Consider the following 21,486-nt stretch of genomic DNA (forward strand, 5'->3'; position numbering starts at 1 on the left):
CAGTTATGTCTGACTCTTTGTGACCCCATGGACTGCAGCACACCAGGCTTCCCCATCCTTCACCATCTCCTGAAGTTTGCCCAAACTCATGTCCACTGAGTCGGTGATGCCATCTAACCATCTCATCATCTGTTGTCCTCTTCTCCTCCTGACTTCAGTCTTTCTCAGGATCAGTGTCTTTTTCAGTAAGTTGGCTTTTAGCAAGTGGCCAAGGTATTGGAGCTTCAGCTTCAACATCAGTCTTTACAGTGAATATTCAGGATTGATTTCCTTTAGGATTGACTGGTTTGATCTCCAAGGGACTCTCAAGAATCTTCTCCAACACCACTGTTCAAAAGCATCAGTTCTTTAGTGCTCAGCCTTCTTTATGGTCCAACTCTCACATCCATACATGACTACTGGAAAAACCATAGCTTTGACTAGACAGACCTTTGTTGGCAAAGTAATGTCTCTGCTTTTTAATACGCTGTGTAGGTTTGTCATAGCTTTTCTTCCAAGGAGCAAGTATCTTTTAATTTCGTGGCTGCAGTCACCATCTGCAGTGATTATGGAGCCCAAAAAAATAAAGTGTGTCACTGTTTCCATTGTTTCCCCATTTTTTGCCATGAAGTGATGGGACCGGATGCATGTCCTTGGTTTTTTGAATGTTGAGTTTTAGCCAGCTTTTTCACTCGTCTCTTTCACCTTCATCAAGAGGCTCTTTAGTTCCCCTTTGCTCTCTACCGTAAGGATGGTGTCATCTGCATATATGAAGTTATTGATATTTCTTCTGGCAATCTTGATTCCAGCTTGTGCTTCATCCAGCCCGGCAGTTCTCATGATGTACTCTGCATATAAATAAGGTGGCAGCATACAGCCTTGATGCACACCTTTCCCAGTTTTGAATCTGTCCACTGTTCCATGTCTGGTTCTAACTGTTGCTTCTTGCCCTGCCTACAGGTTTCTCAGGCAGCAGGTAAGGTGGTCTGGTATTCCCATATCTTTGAGAATTTTACACAATATGTTGTGATCTACCCAGTCAAAGGCCTTATATTTTTAAACTCCATTTAAAAACACCCACTAGAGAGGCTATTTGGGGGAAAAAATTCCAGAAATTTCCAAAAAAAACAAAACTTCAATTTACCAGTCCTGTTACAACCAGACAACTATTTATATATTGATAGCATCTACATTGTGTTTGCAATTTACCTCACATTTATATTGTATTAGGTATTATGAGGAATTGTTTAGTTGCTAAGTCGTGTCCAACTCTTTGCAACCCCATGGACTGTAACCCGCCAGGCGTTTCTGTCTATGGGATTTCCAAGGCAAGAATACTGGAGTGATTTGCCATTTCCTTCTCTAGGGGATCTTTCAGTTTCTTGTGTTGACAGGCAGATTCTTTACCACTGAGCCACCAGGGAAGTCCATTAGAAAGGATAGGGAGGTGATTTAAAATACAGAGTATAAAAAAAAAATCTAGAGGAGGACTTCTTTAGATCATATGCAAATACTACACCATTTTATATAAGTGATTTTGTTCTTCTCTGGATTTTGGAGGGTGGAGTGGAGGTGCTTGTCCTGGAACGAATTCCCTGAGGATACTAAGAGTTGACTTGGGTGCTTTCTTTACAGTTAATGAAAATACTTTCTCTATGCTTGTCTGTCATACCTGCCAAAATTACCTCCTTTTTCTTGATATTTCCCCTCCTCGCTTTCTCTTTTCCTTCCCACCCTTTGTTCCAGGGTTAGGTGGGTCTGCTGGGATAGTACTATTAGTCTGCAGGTAAGGAGGAAAAGGACAGGGGCAGAAAAAAAATTGTTCTCTTTTGAACTTTTACTTCCTTCCTCCAGATCTCATTTTCACAACTTTCTTCCAGAGTTAGGAGTGGAAAGTGAACAGGGCTGCTCTCATTACTGCTGGAAAGCTCCTCCTCTCCTCCTAGACTGTCATTATCGGACATCCATCCTTTTCCTGTTTTTATTTCTTTATATATATATGTATACACACACACACACACACATGTAAGTGACAGTGTTAGATTCAAATATATGTATGTTTTGTTTGTGCTCATAACCATTTAACCAGAGGTTTCCAAACTTGGCAGCTCATGGGCCATATTAAGACTGCATGTTGGTTAATTTTTATTTAATTAACTGCTAAAACTTTTAAAGTAGAGAGATTTCACAAAAATTTTATATTCTTGGATTCCTCATTGCTACATTGCAGCCTAGCCCTGGAACTTAGTAGCAGCTTCATGCCAGAGAAGGAATATGTGCTTTCTAGGGTTCCACCGACCCTACCTGGCCCACTTCATCATTTATATTACCAGTATTTCCATTTTTGAGCTTTGCATCTTAGTCTTTACTACCACCAGTAATTCCTTTTATTCTTGAACTTGTGTTCCAGAGCAGAGGAGCTACAGAATTTTTTTTTTTTTTAAGAATATTTTATTCATACAACTTTTTTTCCCAGTGTCAGAACTGAGAATAGTCAGGTATAAAGGAGAAGTCTTATGTTTCTGGCCTTTTGCGTTGGAATTACATATGTATGTTCATTTATTTGGACAGTATTTATTGATAGTGATGGTAGAGGATCAAATGAAATTCGGTTCAGAAATAGTGGAGAGTGTTAAAGAAGCACAAGTTTCTTGTTAGTGCCCACCACCCTGACTATGTAATCCTTCACTGGGATATAGACTGCCTGGAGTGACGTCAGCGTCCTCCCCTTAGCTCACTGCAGTATACTGTTGCTTTCATCCTGCACTGAAAACCAAGTCATGAGAGAGGGTGGGAAAGTCTTGGATGAGAAGGTGTCCAGGAGACACAGATTTGTGGTTAAGTTTAAGCCAAATGCAGCCACGTCAGTCACTGTTACATTAGTTGATACAACCTGTAAATCTTACTTCTGTATTTCCAAGTGGCACAGTGGTAAAGAATCCACCTGCCAATGCAGGAGATGCAAGAGACGCAGGTTTGATCCCTAGGTTGAAAAGATTTCCTGGAGTTCAGTTCAGTTCAGTCGCTTAGTCGTGTCCAACTCTTTGCCACCCCGTGAATCGCAGCACGCCAGGCCTCCCTGTCCATCACCAACTCCCAGAGTCTACCCAAACCCATGTTCATCAAGTCAGTGATGCCATCTAGCCATCTCATCCTCTGTTTTCCCCTTCTCCTCCTGCCCCCAAACCTTCCCAGCATTAGGGCCTTTTCCAATGAGTCAACTCTTTGCATGAGGTGGCCAAGGTATTGGAGTTTCAGCTTCAACATCAGTCCTTCCAGTGAACACCCAGGACTGATCTCCTTTAGGATGGACTGGTTGGATCTTCTTGCAGTCCAAGGGACTCTCAAGAGTCTTCTCCAACACCACAGTTCAAAAGCATCAATTCTTCGGTGCTCAGCTTTCTTCACCGTCCAACTGTCACATCCATACATGACCACTGGAAAAACCATAAACTTGACTAGACGGACCTTTGTTGGCAGAGTAATGTCTCTGCTTTTAAATATGCTATCTAGGTTGGTCATAACTTTCCTTCCAAGGAGTAAGTGTCTTTTAATTTCATGGCTGCAGTCACCATCTGCAGTGATTTTGAAGCCCCCAAAAATAAAGTCTGACACTGTTTCCACTGTTTCCCCATCCATTTCCCATGAAGTGATGGGACCAGATGCCATGATGTTAGTTTTCTGAATGTTGAGCTTTAAGCCCCATTTCCAGTATTCTTGCCTGGAAAATTCCATGGGCAAAGGAACCTGGTGGGTTACAGTCCATGGTGTCACAAAGAGTTGGACACGACTGAGGGACTGGGCATGCATGCGTATAAATCCTACTTAGCTCAAAAGACAGCTATTTTCTCTTCTAAACATAACTGGTGATTAGGTTGTTTATATTGATAAGTTGCTATATTAGGTTTATTATAGGTCAGCTAGGTCTTGAGAATGTCATGCTATGGATGCCCAAATGTGAGAAGAAATCACAATAAGGAGATCTTGATATGAAATATATATATATGGAAATAGCACTAGATACACAACTGGCTATCTGCTTTGCTCTTAGTTGTACTTAGTAATGTAGTTTGGGAGCTCTCTTTCCCCTTTTTAGGTGTTCCTCCTCTGTGCACAGCTATGTCTTTTATGTTTACTGTATTGTCATTGCTTATTCGTGAGTCTGTCTCTTGGCTGAGTTCCTCGAAGGCAAAGTTGGCTTACTAGTTTTGTGTTCCTCATGGCCTAGCACAGTTTTTGGGCATGTGATCAGTAAGGGCCCAGTAACCTTTAATTAATGATTGATTGACTGATTGCATTTCAGAGGGTCTTATTGGAGGGATTCTGTTCCTGTGGTAAACACCATAATCTTTATTTTATTTCTGTTTCAGTATTTGCCCTTTCTGTGTAATTGCTTTTTTCAGTACTTTCGTGCTCTAGTCATTAAGTGACTATCAAGTACTTTCTTTTTCTTACCATATCTTGTATTTGATTGTGAGTTGCTAGTTCTCACCAATTGAATATTTTGAAAACTGAGATGTCTTGAAATCAAGGCTTTTTGTTGAATGAGGTTTGTGTTCAATTCTTTTGAAATTTTGTTTTGATATGAAAAGAGCAAACTTTCTCCCTTATTCCCTGTCTTTTATTCACTTCCTGTTTGAGTGACTTTCACTTTGACTTTTCCTGTTTGAGAAAGGATTTTAGTTCTGTTTCTATAGTTTTCAATAAGATTCTAGTTGGTTTCTTAACTCTCATGAGTGTTGTAGGTGTAGTTGAAATGTTTCTACAGTTCCTTAGATTAAGAAAAACCTAAAGTAAAACCAGTCCTTGAGATTTATTTAGTTGGCTGAGCTGGGTCTTTAGTAGCAGCGTGTGGAATCCCTGACCAGGGATTGAACCCGAGCCCCCTGCATGGGGAGCAAAGAGTCCAAGCCACTGGACCACCATGGAAGTCCCAAGATTTATTTTTTTTGAAGGTGAAATACCTCTTTCAGCTTTTCTCATCGTAGTCAGATGTGTTAGTTTACTGTCAGACTTTCCGTCTTCATTCTGGAGTCCTTTCATTTTTCATCTGGTCTTGTTCTCTATGCTTACTGCATAGCTGTCCTCCTCAGATACCGTAATCATCCTGGGAATTTCCTTCACCTCTCTCCTGCTGCAGTCAGTCCAACTCTCACATCCACACATGACCACTGGAAAAACCACAGCTTTGACTAGACGGACCTTTGTTGGCAAAGTAATGTCTGCTTTTTAATATGCTGTTTAGGTTGGTCATAGCTTTTCTTCTAAGGAGCAAGCATCTTTTAATTTCATGACTGCAGTCACCATCTGCATTGATTTTGGAGCCCCCCAAAATAAAGTCTGTCACTCTTTCCATTGTTTCCATCTGTTTGCCATGAAGTGATGGGACCAGATGCCATGATCTTAGTTTTCTGAATGTTGAGTTTTAAGCCAGCGTTTTCACTCTTCTCTTTCACTTTCATCAAGAGGCTCTTTAGTTCTTCTTTGCTTTCTGCCATATGGGTGGTGTCTTCTGGGTATCTGAGGTTATTGATATTTCTCCTGGCAATCTTGATTCCAGCTTGTGCTTCATCCAGCCCGGTATTTTGCATGATGTATTCTGCATATAAATTAAATAAGCAGGTTGACAATATACAGCTTTGATGTACTCCTATAAAAAAAGCTGAGTGCCGAAGAATTGATGCTTTTGAACTGTGGTGTTGGAGAAGACTCTTGAGAATCCCTTGGGCAGCATGGAGATCCAACCAGTCCATTCTAAAGGAAATCAGTCCTGAATATTCGTTGGAAGGACTGATGCCAAAGCTGAAACTCCAGTACTTTGGCCACCTGATGTGAAGAACTGACTCATTGGAAAAGACCCTGATGCTGGGAAAGATTGAAGGCGGGAGGAGAAGGGGATGACAGAGGATGAGATGGTTGGATGGCATCACCGACTCAATAGACATGAGTTTGAGTAAGCTCTGGGAGCTGGTGATGGACCGGGAGGCCTGGTGTGCTGCAGTCCATGGGGTCACAAAGAGTCGGACACGACTGAGCAACTGAACTGACTGGACTGACTGGCCTGGACTGAACCACTGCAGTCAGTGTTTGCTGGCTCTGTCTTCTTTCCTTTGTTTACCCCCTCATTTTGTTGTAGGACAGTCTCCTGTAGCTCTCTGGAAAAGGTACAAGAAAGTGTTATACTTTTTTTCCTTGTTATATTTTTATAGTCCCCTATTCTTATTTGGATGTAATTTTCTTATTCTCTTTTTCTGAGAATATTTGGAGGTTTTCACTTTTTTTCATCCTTTATCATTATTTCTACTTACCCCTCCTTTCCCCTTATTTGTTTGTCTTGATATTTTTCTTTTCTTTTTTTTTGGTGTTATATGATTTTTTTTTTATTGAGACGCTTTATTTAATACAATGGGTATCTTGCCATGAGCATCTGCTATACTGTTGTTCCTGCAAAATTATTTGATCCTTTATCCATTCTGTGGCTGATCAATCTGGAAAGCTCCAAACTGGGATTTTTCCTTCTGGCAGGCATTGCATTTCCACCTCCAATTTGAGGATGACATCTGGTTTGGTAACATGATGCCCTGCTACAGAGACCAGGTTGCTGTAGGTCTCCAGCATCACGTCTTTGTACAGGGTCCTCTGTGGACGGTTCAGGTACTGCCACTCCTCTGGGGTTCCGCCATTCCCTCTTCTTCTTGGGAAAAACAAGAGATGTGTGAAGACTGAGCTCACTGGGGCCATCTTGCCCAGGAGTCAGAAAGAAGCCCTCAGGTGCAGATTCACTTCAACTGGAGCATTCAAAACAGGCCCCTACTTGGGGGCTCAGAAAAGGGGATATGGGCAGGAGAGGTGGGGGCGCCTAGGCAGGAGCTTGAGGATGCGTATAAACCCTTTGCTCAGGTCAGATACGTATAAACCCTTAGCTCTTTTTCGACAACAGATTTTTCTGTTCAGTGCAGAGGAGACAGTTACGAGAACTACTGTTTTGTCTTGGTAATTTTCTTATTGAAATCTTCTTCAATATTTGGTGTTCCTTGACTGTTCATTTTTTTTCGGTCTGTGTTATTGATACATAATTTATATACAATAAAATGCATAGATTTTAAGAGTTCAGTAAGTGAACAGTTGTTCACTTTTGTAGCCACCACCCCAATCAAATATATAAAAATTTCCACACCTCAGAACAGTTCCCTCCTATCTCTTTGCAGGTGTCTGTTTCCTGCAACTCCAGTCACATACTGCCCGCTTCACTACCTGTCAACCACTGTCTGATGCCATAACTGGTTTTGCCTCTTTGTGACTTTTATATATAATGTAGTCATATGGTATATCCTCTTCTGTGTCTGGTTTATTTTGCTCAGTGTAGTTTTTGAGATTCATTTATGTTGATGCATGGATCAGTGGTTTCTTCATGTTTATTGTAGAATACTATTTCATTGTATGAATATACCGCATTTACTTCATCACCTGTTCCTTTATCAAGGGGTTGTTGTTTCTAGGGGTTTTTTTCTATTGTTAAAAGCTCCTGTGTATATTTCTGTGCAGTATTTTCTTGTGTAATTAACAAGGAGTGGAATTAATTGGGTCATAAGGTTAAGTATATGCTTAATTTTATAATGACTATCAAGCTGACTTTTTATTTTAAATAGTTTATGCATTAAAAGATTGATTGGAAGACTTATATGTTTGAGTATATCCCTTGTTGACTTGTGGATTTTCCTTTTGGGAACCCAGCCATTTTTAAAAGGGGAATGGAGGAATCCCCCTCACCCCATGTCAGCAACAGTAGGTCTTTGTTCTAGGATCATTTACTTTCTTCAGAGAAGAATACTCATTGATTCTGCCCAGGTGATACATATGTCAGAATAGGGGGAGGGAGGGCAGCGAGATGCAGATGCTCACTTAATCTTCACCTTTTTTCATACCTCATTGTCCTTCCTGTAGCTGTCAGATAAACCTGATGTGGTCGAGTATGGAGCCTTTGTGTCTCAGTGTTTCAGAGAATGTGTCTTTGGTTTCTTGATATATATCTACATCTAAAAGTGGTGTGTGGTGGCTAGATGGTAGATTGGTGCCTGACTCTGTTGTGCTTTAAGGGACCTGAGATTAGTCTAAGCACGTCTCTTGTAACTTTCAACCGATTTCTCTTCCATCCCACTTTTTACCACCACCCCACCCCCCTTTTTTTTTGTGGAAATTGGTACAGTGAATTCCTGAGCCTTTTTTGGGTTCTCTAGACAGGGTAAGTTAGTTTACTTTCTTGTTCATATTTCTCAACTGGTTTCGATTGCTTAGGTTTCGATTTTCATGGGTCTGCTTAAGTCAGTCACCACTCCTCCAGACACTAATGTTCCCCAGAAAAAAATTGACTCTCTCATAGTTCCTCAGTTCTTTTTTCTCCTGTTTTCTTTGTCCTTGTGAGTTTGTGTCCTTTTTTCATTCTTGCTGCAATTTTAGTGAAGTCTGTAGAAAGGAGGTAAAAAAAACCCCACATGTGTTGAACTTTCTAATTTTTTCAGAAATTGCCTTTTCGTTCTAAAATAAGTGCATTAGTATTATGTTTTCCTACCTTAAATTTTCTAGACTTGATTTTCTTTTGTTTTCCATCCTGCCTAAATTTTTATTTTTAAAGTTTTCAAGGTTTCACTTGTATAGTGAACACTTTTATGTATTCCTTGTCTACAGGTGAACTAATTGTCAGACTTTATTTTTTAATAAAAATACTGTTTATTTTCAGTAAATATGGACCTCTGGCAGTATTTTAGTGTCTGATAGTCTGTTTTGTGCCTGTACAATAACTTATTCAGTCTGTCTGTTTGCTTTTGTCGTTGTTGTTTGGTCACTCAGTCGTGTCTGACTCTTTTGGCTATCATAGACTGTAACCCGCCAAGTTTCCCTGTCTATGAGATTTCCCAGGCAAGAATACTGGAATGGGTTGCCATTTCCTTCTCCAGGGGATCTTCCTAACCCAGGGATTGAACCTGCGTCTCTTGCTTTGGCAGGCGAATTCTTTACCACTGAGCCACAAGGGAATCCCTGTTTGCTTTTACAAATGCTTTAAAAAATTTGTGTGTGTGTCTTCTCATGTTATAAATGAATAGATTCATTAGTCATCAGTCATCATTGCTTTTTTTTAATCATTGCTTTTTTTTCAACATATTTCCAAGCATTCCTTCAAATATCTGTAACCAACAGTGTATAGATTATCATTTTATATCACAATGATTGATTTCTCTTGTCTCCTCCTCTGGACTAGGAGCATCCTAATTTGTTAGTAAAGCCATTAATGAAAAATAGGCATACTGAAGAAATAGATATTCCAGTAGCTGAAGTAATTTCTTCTCCATAACTGTAATTTATAAAATTATCTTTGTTTTGTTTTTTCACTTTTGCATTCTAAAAAGGGGGAAAATCAGTAAATTGGGGATGTTAATATTATGAATTCATTTTTTTTATTGAATTAAGCATCTAGTAGTTATACTTTTCTGTAGCTGCTTATTTGAGTATTAGTTCTTATTGTTTTATCATTGCCCTACAGGTTGTAGAATTTGTGAACTTTCCCTCCCTACCACAGAGTTTTCTTGAATGATAATCTGTGGGCCAGGCACTCTTCAGTCTTTATCTTGCTGGCCCTTTCTGCCTTACTTGAGACTGTAGACCAGCCCCTTCTTCTTGTCCTTTGGAAACTGTGCTTTTGTTTTTCCTAAGTATTCCTTGTCAATCTTGTTTGAATATTTTTTTCTTTCTCAGCAGGTACTGTAAGCATTGCTTTCTTCCAGTTTTGTCTCTATCTCATTTATGCTCTTTATTCATGACTTTAATTGCCGCCTACATGCTTATGACTTTCATCAAACCTTTCCTAAACTTTACACTCATAATTGTAAAAACTCAGTGGGTCTCCTGAAGGTTCCTCATTTTCAGTATGTCGTTATCATTTCAGTTCAGTTCAGTCGCTCAGTCGTGTCCAACTCTTTGCGACCCCATGGACTGCAGCACGCCAGACCTCCCTGTCCATCACCAACTCCCAGAGTTTACCCAAACTCATGTCCTTTGAGTTGGTGATGCCATCCAACCATCTCATCCTCTTTTGTCCCCTTCTCCTCCTGCCCTCAGTCTTTCCCAGCATCAGGGTCTTTTCAAATGAGTCAGCTCTCTGCATCAGGTGGCCAAAGTATTGGAGTTTCAGCTTCAGCATCAGTCCTTCCAGTGAACACCCAGGACTGATCTCCTTTAGGATGGACTGATTGGATCTCCTTGCAGTCCAAGGGACTCTCAAGAGTCTTCTCCAACACCACAGTTCAAAAGCATCAATTCTTCGGTGCTCAGCTTTCTTTACAGTCCTACTCTCACATCCATACATGACTAATCATTTAATTTATTATTTATTATTTTTCCTTCCTCACTTTTTTTTCTTACATTCCCTTTCTACATACTAAGACCATCCTTCCAAGTTTCTCAGGGTAGAATTCTGAATGTTACTCTACATTGGTTCTACTTTTCAGTTAAGTTTCAAATTCTGTTGACTTTTCCTTCTAAATAGTTCCTGAATAGCTCCTCCTTTTTCTTCTCATAATAGCAGTCCACCTTTTGCTTCCACATTTTGCTTACCACAGAACTGGTAAACTACCTGAATTTTATCTGACTGTGTTCTGTTTCCTATCTGCCTGGAGTTCATACCTGAATTGTGTCTGACTGAATCCCTTCCTTACTGTGTTAGAATTTCTATGACTTGGTCAGTGACTGCCTTAGGTTTATCTTTTTCTACTCCCAGCTTTGTTCATTTTGTTCTGGTAACATGCAGTTCTCCCTAGCTCTATACATCATCCTCTGTATACTTTGAAACAAACTATTATCTCTGCCTGGCATGCCCTTGTCTATTTTGCTTGGGTTAGCCTTTAAAATTTTATGTAATCATCCTCTCCATCCAGAAGTCTTATCTTTCTTCTCTAGCATGGGCTAAAGGTACCATTTGTGGTACCTTCACTGACCACGTAGTACTAAAGAATATTTTTCTCTCCTTGTAGACAGAGATTGTTCTATTCAATGAAAGGCTTCAATGCCTAAAATAAAGTAATGGCTCAGTAATTTTTTTGTTAATGGGTGTCTAAAAATTATAGTGTATTAGCATCATCTATTTATAGGTTACTTTCTTTGTTGAGGATGACACGGTTTAAGCTAAACTTGGGAGCATGGATAAATATGTACTCAAAGGGTACAAATAATATAATTTTTATTCCAGAGGAAATGAGTACATTACTGCTGAAAAGGTATTAATGCCAGAGCCTAATGCCATTCAGCTTACCTGCTAATTGTTACCTCTTCTTTACCCCTGCCTAAAATTTGTATGCATAACTTAATGTTCTGCCGTTTGAAGACAGTGGGTCAAGAATTTTCATATTTATTTTTAAGATTAAATTTGAAAATATTAGAATTATGAAAAATATCTTTGGGTTTATTTTACTTATCTGGGAAGAGAAGTAATGTTTGCTAGTTTTTGTTAGGAACTGGATTGAAAAAAAAGTAAAGATTTTGAGAGATGTCTTTTCTCCTCAGGTTTCTTACCTGTCTTCTGTTTCTGAATTGCAGTTACAGATGTGGAGCTGAAACGACTGAAAGATGCCTTCAAGAGGACTTGTGGACTCTCGTATTACATGGGCCAGCACTGCTTCATCCGGGAAGTGCTTGGGGATGGAGTGCCTCCAAAAGTTGCCGAGGTAATCTTCATGCTCTAAGTTTTCCTGTGAGATAGTTAGCCACCAGTCTGAATTCTTGAGGGTTCTCCTGGTCTTGACCGATTTAATCTTCCCTACAGTTATTTTTCTTGCTGAGTAGGTAAATAGGTCTTGCTTTAGATGTCAACAGGGCTGTGTTCTTAGAGGCCAAATGGGAGAACTGCAGGAGTGCCCTCTGCTTCTGTGTACTTCTGATCTTTAAGAGCTGCAGATCATAATCATGGGGCCATTTATATGATTGGCTTCTTATTCTTATGAACTTTGTCACTCTGACATGTCCTTTTTATGTTGGGAGTATTTTTTATGAACTTAGAGTTTTAAACCTTTCCATATAGTAAAACCTAATTAAATTAATTCTGTAAAATTTAGTATTGTATATGAAACACTAGTTTATTGGAAGTTGTAAAGTCTTGTTTAGATTCCATGAAAAATATTTAGGTAGAGATACAGTGAGCTAAGTTGGTATAAATATCCCCTTTCTAACAGTAAATTCACTGCCTTATAAAGGGAATAAAGTATATATAGTTAGGTATATATACAGTTATGTAATATGTCGTTTGAAAGGAGAACTGAGAATACAATTAATAAAACAGTGAAACTGTAATAAGAATTTTAAGCTTAGTGTATTTCATAAACCTTAATTCACTATTCCTAATTAGTGACAGTTGCAATTTCTAACCCATGCTATGTGCTTTTGAGTTTATGGTTTATAATATAGAAAGTATATTTATTGCTTTTTTATGTGTGTCTTACTTTTTTTCTTGGTGGGGATATATGTTGTGTTAATTTTATCATGTATTCTTGTGTAGAATTATTATGTACTTTCTTGCTATCTTTAATTTGGATTTATGACAATTAATTTTTTCCTAATACTATTTATTGGGACCTTTTTTTCAGTATGAATTCATCCTCCTGTTTTGCCTTAAATGCTAGTATAATGTAAAAATTTGGAATTTAGAATTTTTCATTTTAGGATATAACTAGCAATTTAATGAGTTAATATAAGTTGCCAATTAGAGGAAGGGATTTAAACTGAATCCATAGTAATTAAAACAACATTCTTCCAAATTCAAATATATACTAACTTAAGGCCTTTCTTTTTCTTCAGTTTCTTCCTTAAAGTCGAAATTGTCAGACTGTAAATTTGTGGTGCTGAGAAAACTTAAGTTAGAATATCTGATTTATTTCTTTGGATCATGTATAAAGATTTACAGGTGTCCATCTACATACCTATAAATAGATGTCCATTCAGGTCCTTGTCCAGTTTTTAATTGAGTTGTTTGTCTTTTTAATACTTGAGTTGTAAGAGTTCTTTAAGTATTCTAGATCCCAGTCCCTTATAAGATATGTGGTTTGCAAAAATATTCACCCGTTCCATAATTCACTCTCTTGATGGGCTTACCCATTCTTCCTTTCATCCCTTGTTTCATCTGGGAAACTAAGGTCACAAAGATTTACTCTTATGTTTCCCTGTGAGAATTTTAGCTTTTACTTTTAGGTCTCATCTGTTTTGTGCTAATTTTTGTGTATGGTGCGACGAGTCCAACTTCATTCTTTTGGAAATAGCTTTTTAGTTGTCCTGTTACCAAGTCCAAGCTCCTATCGCTCATTGCATGACAGGTCAGTAAACCAAGAGATGTGTTGTTGGTGCAAGAAATAGCGACTTTTTCGAGAAGCTAGCAGATCAGGAAGATGGTCAGCTAGTGTCCCAGAGAACCATCGTTTTTTTTAACCTGAATTAGAAGTTAGTCTTTTATACTGAAAGCGGGGAGAGTGTGTGGCAGGTTGTTGCAAACTTTTTGGTACCTTTTGTGCTTACAGCTGTCCAGGCAGGTCTGATCACAATGTTCCTAGACCTTCTATGAGATAACTATTATTCTCCATTCTACAGCTTTTTATCTCTATATGAGTGAGCCTTGAGAATGGGCTCTCCTGTATGTTTCAGGCTATAGCAGCATTCTTTTACAAAAGGTGCAGAGCCTGCATGACTAAGCAGAGGCAGCAGAGCACAAGGGTTAGAGTTAAAGGAGTGGATTCAGTATGGAGTCAAGTTTCTTCTCGTCAGTTACAGTCCTATCACTGTTGGAAAGATTATTCTTTCCCACTGAATTATCTTATCACTGTTGTTGAAAATCAGTTGACCATAAGCATATGGTTTTATTTCTGAATTCTCAATTCTATTCCATTGATTTCTGTCTGTCCTTGCATCAATATTGCATTATCTCGATTATGCTAGCTTTGTAGCAAGTTTTTAAATCAGAAAGTGTCATCTCCTCAGCTTTATTCTTTTTCAAGTTGTGTCTGTTCTGGGTCCCTTGCATTTACATATGAATTTTAGTATCAGCTTTTCAATTTCTGCAAAAGAGGCAGCTGAGATTTTGATAAGGGTTGTATTGAATCAGAGTACTGCCATTTTAACAATATATTAAATCTTCTGATTCATGAAATTAGAATGCCTTTTCATTGCTTTAGATTTTTAATTTCTTTCAGTGATGTTTTATAGTTTTCAGTGTACAAGTCAAATGTCCATCAATAGAACAAAATGTGGTGTATCTGTAGAAAGGAATATTGTTAATAAAAAAGGAGTGAGGTTTTCTGTTACATTCATGGATAAACTTTTAAAACATTCTAAGTCAAAGAAGCCAAACACAAACACCACATAATTTTTTGTCCATTTACATGAAAATGGCCAGGATATTAAAACATTCTAAGTCAGAGAAGCCAAACACAAAAGACCACATATTTTTTTGTTCCACTTGGATGAAATGGCCAGGATAGCCAACTCTATAGAAACAGGAAATAGATTAATGGCACTTTCATTAAAATTTTAGCCAACTTTTTTTCTTACTTGCTTGCACAGTAGTTGCCTCTTCCCCCTGTTGTTTTGGAGGAATCTATCCTTGAAATGTCAAATACAGGTTTTCCTGTTATTTCAGCTCTCTGATATGATCAAGAAATGTAAGATGATAGAGGGTTGTTTCTTGTTTTTTTGGTTAGGAGTGACACTCAGGCTTTCTGCAGCTAAGGTGGAAATGGAACTCCCTGGAGTGTCATTTATATGTGAATATTTTGTAAATTTCATTTTACTGAAAACTATTTCAAGAGTCTCTGTCCTTTGGACTATGTGTTAAGAATTATCACTGACTAGATTAACTAAAGTAATTGTTTTACAAGGATGATCTTAATTTTAAATTGTAAATTCTACAGTGATATTTCAATTTCTTTGCAGCAACACGTTTTTGTGTGTAAACTCTGGCACAGTATTAAACACAAAAAGAATTTTATAAATGCTTTTAGTGATGATGGTATGAGCTTCATTTATCCTATTATTTACTGACCTAGGCTTATTTTAAGTGAGGAGTACTTTAGCATGTGAGTATTGATTAGTATTTATAACATTGTGTAAGTTTTAAAGTACTATAAGGAATTAAGTACTTCTGTCTTTGATCTTTGGTATTTTCTCATGGAACGGGTGTCTGTATAGTGTCTTATACAATAATCTCAAAGAACGAGTGACCCCATTGAGCTCAGTTCTGGAACAGTTTCAGCATTTGTATAAAATGAGCCTTTTGCTTATTTCAGGCATCTCTCGAAGGCAGGCAGGTTAATAGATAAATTTCATCAACTTTTGTGTGTATTTGGGAAAAGGAATGAATTTATGAGTATGTTTCATCCTTGCAGAGTACATAGTTATTTGCTAAAGAGGAAATGGTACATTTGAAGTAGACAGACTCATAGAATGGAGGATCTGTATTCTCTAGTTGCAGGGAAGTCAAGGGAAGTGAGGGAATTTCTAAACAAAGTGATTAGTTGTAAAGCTAAGGAAATAATCATTCCACTTTATATAGTCATTGTGAGATCTTTCTTAAAGTCCTTTGGAGAGTTTGGGCCTTAAATCTGGGTGAAGAGGGTCACCTACTCCTGGTGAGAGTATGAAAATAATGTTTTGAGGCAATAGTCGTATTTTAACACCAGTATCTTTATATAAGAAAAGCCACAAGCTAGAAAGATAAAGACCAATACAGTATACTAATGCATATATATGGAATTTAAAAAGATGGTAACGATAACCCTATATGCAAAACAGAGAAAGAGACACAGATGTACAGAACAGACTTTGGGACTCTGTGGGAGAAGGTGAGGGTGGGATGTTCTGAGAGAACAGCATTGAAACAAGTATACTATCAAGGGTGAAACAGATCACCAGCCCAGGTTGGATGCCTGAGACAAGTGCTCAGGGCTGGTGCACTGGGAAGACCCAGAGGGATCGGATGGGGAGGGAGGCGGGAGGGGGGATCGGGATGGGGAACACATGTAAATCCATGGCTGATTCATGTCAATGTATGGCAAAAACCACTACAATACTGTAAAGTAATTAGCCTCCAACTAATAAAAATAAATGAAAAGACAAACAACAATAAATAAATAAAAGAAAGAAAAGCCACAGAACCCCTATAAGCTGCCAATTGTGGATGGAGAAAGAACTTTATTCCCTAGTTAATTAGAGTTTTTCTTTACCGTAGTAGTAACAACATACTATCAAGAGCAAGGAAAGGTAGTTTTGGCATCTTTGTGCAGAAGGATGCTGAAACCACAGTCTTCTTTGAACATTGAATCTTTTTCAAATTAGAGGAAAATGCACATTTTAAGGAAAAACAATCACAGACCCTGGAGTGTTTTTAGCATAGTGATCAACATGTGCAAACAAGCAACTGATTATTTTCCATTAGTATTGGTAAATTTATGCAATATGTATTCATATTGCATTTAGATGCCCCTTGGGACTAGAGACATGCATTTACTAGACAGTCTGGGTTTAGGGGGACTACCCATAGAATACTGATTTGTGATTTTTTTGGTTTGTTTTCATGTTTGTTGATCTGTATTATTGATTACATTTCTTTATGTTGGATTTACTAGCATCATGGGTAACAACTTTCTTGACAACTCTAGTCATTGACTGTTATCTTTTGATGCTATTGATCATTGACTATTATAAAATACTAAAGTAGTTTATCAACCAGAGAAAAGCAACTGATGTTTTCATTTGTTAGAATAAATCCTAATCTTGACCTTACGGCTAACAGGAGAAAACTAAGCAGGCTACTGATTTAAAATCTTTCCTTGGAACTAGAATCTGTAAAATATCCACTGGTCTTTATCTTAACTGCGTCACTTAAAAAAAAATTTATTTGGTTGTGTTGGTTGTGGCATGTGGAACCTTTGATATTTGTTGTGGCATGCAGTCTCTAAGTTGTGACATGTAGGATCTAGTTCCTCTCCCAGGGATTGAACTTGGTCGCTGTGCATTGGGAGGTGGAGTCTGAGCCCCTGGACCACCAAGGAAGTCCAACTGAATCACTTTTGTTCATAGTTTAATATTCGTGCTAGTTCTTAAATTTTATTTTTTAAAAATAATTTCTCTTTGTATGACTGGTCAAAAAAGATTCCTAAGGCTCTGTTAGAGGAAGATAGTGAGAGAATATATCACTCCCTTCTTGTAAAATTATATATAGACTTTTAAAAAAAGTACATTATTGTCTTGATGGTACTTAACTGCCAAGTTTTATCCTAGAGCAATTTTTTCCCTTGTCTGTAGATACCACTTATTGAACAATGGGGTGCACATTTAGTTGGCAGTTCTATAGTTCGCATGGATTTCTGGTTTCACGTCAGACGATGCTTAAAAGCTTGTTGATCACACTTTCCATGGACTTGTTGTAGCTTGCATTCAGTTCTTTTCTCTTCTTCAGTGTTTCCACTTCTGTTTCTCCTGACGTGTGTTTCTGTCGAAACTGCTGATTTTGCATTCTATACTGGTTAGTAGCTGCTGTCTCTTCTTACTTGGCTTGGTGCAATCATCTTGGTTTTTCTCTTCTTGACTTCCTTGAGTTTGTCCTTGTCCCTTTTCTCTGCCTGGAGGAGCTGCTGGATTCCCTGTGACTGGCTGGTCATGGTGGCAGCTTCAAGTCAAGCAGCTTCTGTGACTCTGGGAAGTGATGGATCTATTCATCCTTAGAGAAATCACTGCACAGCTCACACTGTTGTGTCAACAGTGAGTTCTGAGCTTAGCTGCCTGTTACAAATGGCCTGACAGAGTGGGCTATCTTAGAGGAGTTTTTCAACAGTTTCATAAACTGTTGAAAAACAAAGTTTATAGTAGAAGAGCTGACATGTCATTAAGCATAATGGGACTAGGGAACTCCTTGTATAAAACATTGTGTCAAATACATTACATAAATTATGAATGTTCTAAGTGGTATGCCAGATTTCAAAGAAGTTACTTATTTACATTGGTACTAAAAATTACTCTTATAGAAAATAACTTATGCATAATCACTTATTTTGAATCCCGGGTATATTAAGTGAGCTACTGACATGACGAGTGAAGTAGATACTGAAAATAATTGGTATCTTTTTCAAGTCAGTCTTGATAAGACACTTCTATCCAATAGCATATTCCTTAATTGGTATTATAAGGTAAAATAAGGTTGATTTAATGGATAGTTGAGAGTGTTAAAAACCTGCCTAAATTTAGCTGATAAAATTCAGCCAAGTTTGACAATAGAAGCTGGAAATTTTTTATAAAATGAATTCTAAATGGGGGGAAAAATAACAACCCAGGTTTTCTAAACTTGGGTGAATGTAGAAGGAAAGCATATTCATTGTTATCCTTTTCCCCCTTTCTGCTTGCCCATGGAATAAATATAGCTGTAATTTATTGAGTGCCTACCTAATAAATTTCTGTTTGTAACAGAAATGGAATGGTTTTATGTTTGCCTTGTATATGGTAGTTATTATCTTTTAAACTATCATCTTTGAGTAGTATGAGTTATTATTTTCTGTATTTAGATTAAAATGTAAGGAGAAGGATTATAAAATACAGTTGAACTTTCTATAATTCCATATTTTTGTCATTAAGTGGTAAATATGAGTATCCTTTTTTTTTTTGAGTGTCCTTTCTTAATGTACTTCTAAATGTAATTTCTTGATGCTTTATATTTTATGAGTAGCTGCCTGAAAATATGAAGAGAAAAGAATTTGTGTTCAGAGTCATTTATGCTTATAGCTTTAAGGTATACTTTTTTGTGCCTGGGTCTCTCTCAAGTCATAGGACCATCCTGAAGCACCTTTCTGAGAATCTGAGGTGTTGTCCCAAATACTCTATTATAAAAAACGATGGACATAATTCTTAACTGTGTAATGGTTAACTTTTTCATACTATATTTATGTTGTGATTTTGAATACAAATATATACAATACATATGTTGTAGTTTCAAAAATATAAAACACTTTATAGTCATCAAAAATTGTGCTTTTTAGGGTTAACCTTGCAATTAAGGAACATTTCACTCAATTTTGAGACTTTCAAAGGTGTATTCTCAGGAAATAAACGGCCTGAAGAAACAACAGTGTATCCTCCTATATTCACACAAACTAATACAGGATAGCAAATTATTTATTGAAAAATGTTTATGTATGATGGCTTAAAAGGAAGTCCTTCTATAGTCCATCCTTTTGTTTAGTGTTGTTTTTAGTAAGAGTCTCATTTATTCCCATTATTTAAAATAGTTATTTGTTGTAAAATGATTTTTTGTGAATGTATAAAAGGTTTTTGAAATGAATTCAAAATAATAGTGCATAATAAATGATTTACAATACATACACTAGTATGTTATCACTGTATTTTCTCCCATATTAGTTACCTTTTCTCAGCAATGTACATTTAATAACTAATTCATGGGAATATATTTTAAATAAGTCTCGTCCTATATTTTTAGCTGCTAAAGCTAAATTATTGAAGTCTTTAATTTATTCTTACTCTTCCTGAGAGTTTGATACTAGTAAAATATATTTCTTCATTAGGCAGTCTTTGACATTCTTCCTTTTAAAACAGAAGTATATTGAAAATGTTCATTCTGCTCATTATACATGTAGTATGATGTTTTTTCCGAGAGTATTCTTTTTTGTTTAGACTATTCCTTTTTAAAAAAAATTGTTTATTTATTTTTGATTGCACCGAGTCTTTTTGCTGGGTGTGGACTTGCTCTAGTTGTGGCCAACTGGAGCTGCTCTTGGTTGTGGTGCACGGCCTTCTCATTGGGGTGGCCTTCCTTGTCACAGAGCACAGGCTGTAGGTGCCTGGGCCTCGGTAGTGGTGCAGGCGGGCTCCGTAGTTGTGGCTTACGGGCTCTAGGGCACGTGGGCTTCAGTGTTGTGGCACAGGGGCTTAGTTACTCAGCGGCATGTGGACTCTTCCTGGACCAGGGATCAAATCTGTGTCCCCTTGCATTGGCAGGCAGATGATTATCCACTGCACCACCAGGAAAGTCCACAAGGAATTTTTTTTAACTACTTTGTAAAATTATATTCAATGACTTAGCAGTAAAAAGGAAGATTATTGTACACTCAACAGTATGAGTGAATCTCACAATAATTATGCTAAATGAAAACATAATTGGTAAAAATAGAGCATGTGCTATGATTCCATTCATATAAAATTCTTTAAAATACAGAGTCTGTCATGAAATGACGCTTACCTAGAGACTGGGTACTGATGCTGGTGCAGGAGGACGGAGAGGGAAGGATAATTCCTCAGGGATAAGAAACTTCTGAGGTGATAGAAATGTTTGAAACTTTTCTTGATTGTGGTGATTTCAATGATATGGCATGACATATGACAAAACAGATAAATTGTAAACATAGAATATGTGAGGGTAATTGTACTTCAGTTATTCCTCAGAAACTTTGTAAAACATTTGATTGGATGTATTTTTTGAGCTTTTCAGGAAGAATACTTAATCTACTTGGAAAAGTGAGCCAGAAATATAAAAATTGATTATTGATAGATATATGATTTCCTTTTCAGTCTTTGTTAGGATAGTTGGGTTTTAGTTCTAACTTTATTATTTACTTTATGATCTTTTACTAGTCACTTAAGTTCTGAGGCAAAAGAACCTCTAAACCTTTCATCAGAATCATTGTAGGAATTTATAGGTTTATGACCAGCTTGACTGTAATTAGAAGAGTTTGAAGTGCAGTTAAATTGTGATGTTCTTCTGTTGAGTTTGAGATCTGCCTGAATTGGAACAGAGAAGGTTGTGAGTTAGGTTAGTCTGGGAAAGTTGGAGCAGTGAAAGGAAGGAATTCCCAATGATAAATTTGGAGTTCTACCTTTTTCTCCTAATTTAAAGTCATGGGTTAAATTAAACTTTTAGAAAACAAAAGTTACAGCAAGGCAATTCTAGAATGAGATCATTGATCATAAAAGGTCTAGGATAATTAGCTTCTAAGAAAAGTATGGATAATAACGTAGGTAAGGACAGACAGGGGGAGCCAGTGTAAAGACAAAGATCCAATGTTACCATCGTGGATCAAGATGTGGAACAGCAAAGAAGAGAGCTAGCCAAGAAGTCTCTCTAGACAGAATTCAGGAATACTAACTCCAGGGAGAACAATTTTCACTTGAAACTTAGTAGTTAATTTGTAGCATATTAACAGGTTTCTTTCTTCAACCATCAGTGGGTTTACGGAAAATTCCATTTCTTCCTTCACATGGGAATAGATGAGTTATAAGGGACAAATATTTGCTTTAAAGGAAGCTAGTGAGTAGAAGGGGAGTTACAACCCAGAACTTCAAAGACAATATTTAATTATATTAAGTCAGGGCCAAGCTAATTGAGAGGGTATACCAATAATTTACCTCACTGATGTCTAATGACGCTGTAGTTTATACTCTGAGTCTCTTTTCTAGTTGTGTATTTGAATAGACTTC

General features: G+C 37.4%; 1 protein-coding gene and 1 pseudogene across 3 annotated transcripts in view; one reads left to right on the plus strand and one right to left on the minus strand.

The window, feature by feature from the left end:
- The window catches only part of USP32 (ubiquitin specific peptidase 32), a 195,589-nt gene that overhangs the window by 44,524 nt on the left and 129,579 nt on the right, over positions 1-21,486 (plus strand). For all 3 annotated transcript variants that reach the window (XM_043902914.1, XM_043902912.1, XM_043902913.1), the window contains exon 2: positions 11,566-11,693. In XM_043902914.1, the coding sequence (XP_043758849.1) occupies positions 11,566-11,693 (128 nt within the window). The remainder of the gene's footprint in view (positions 1-11,565; positions 11,694-21,486) is intronic.
- On the minus strand, positions 17,341-17,666 carry LOC122694337 (annotated as a pseudogene).

Source organism: Cervus elaphus, chromosome 5, assembly GCF_910594005.1.
Source record: "Cervus elaphus chromosome 5, mCerEla1.1, whole genome shotgun sequence".
In the NCBI taxonomy this organism is placed as follows: domain Eukaryota; kingdom Metazoa; phylum Chordata; class Mammalia; order Artiodactyla; family Cervidae; genus Cervus; species Cervus elaphus.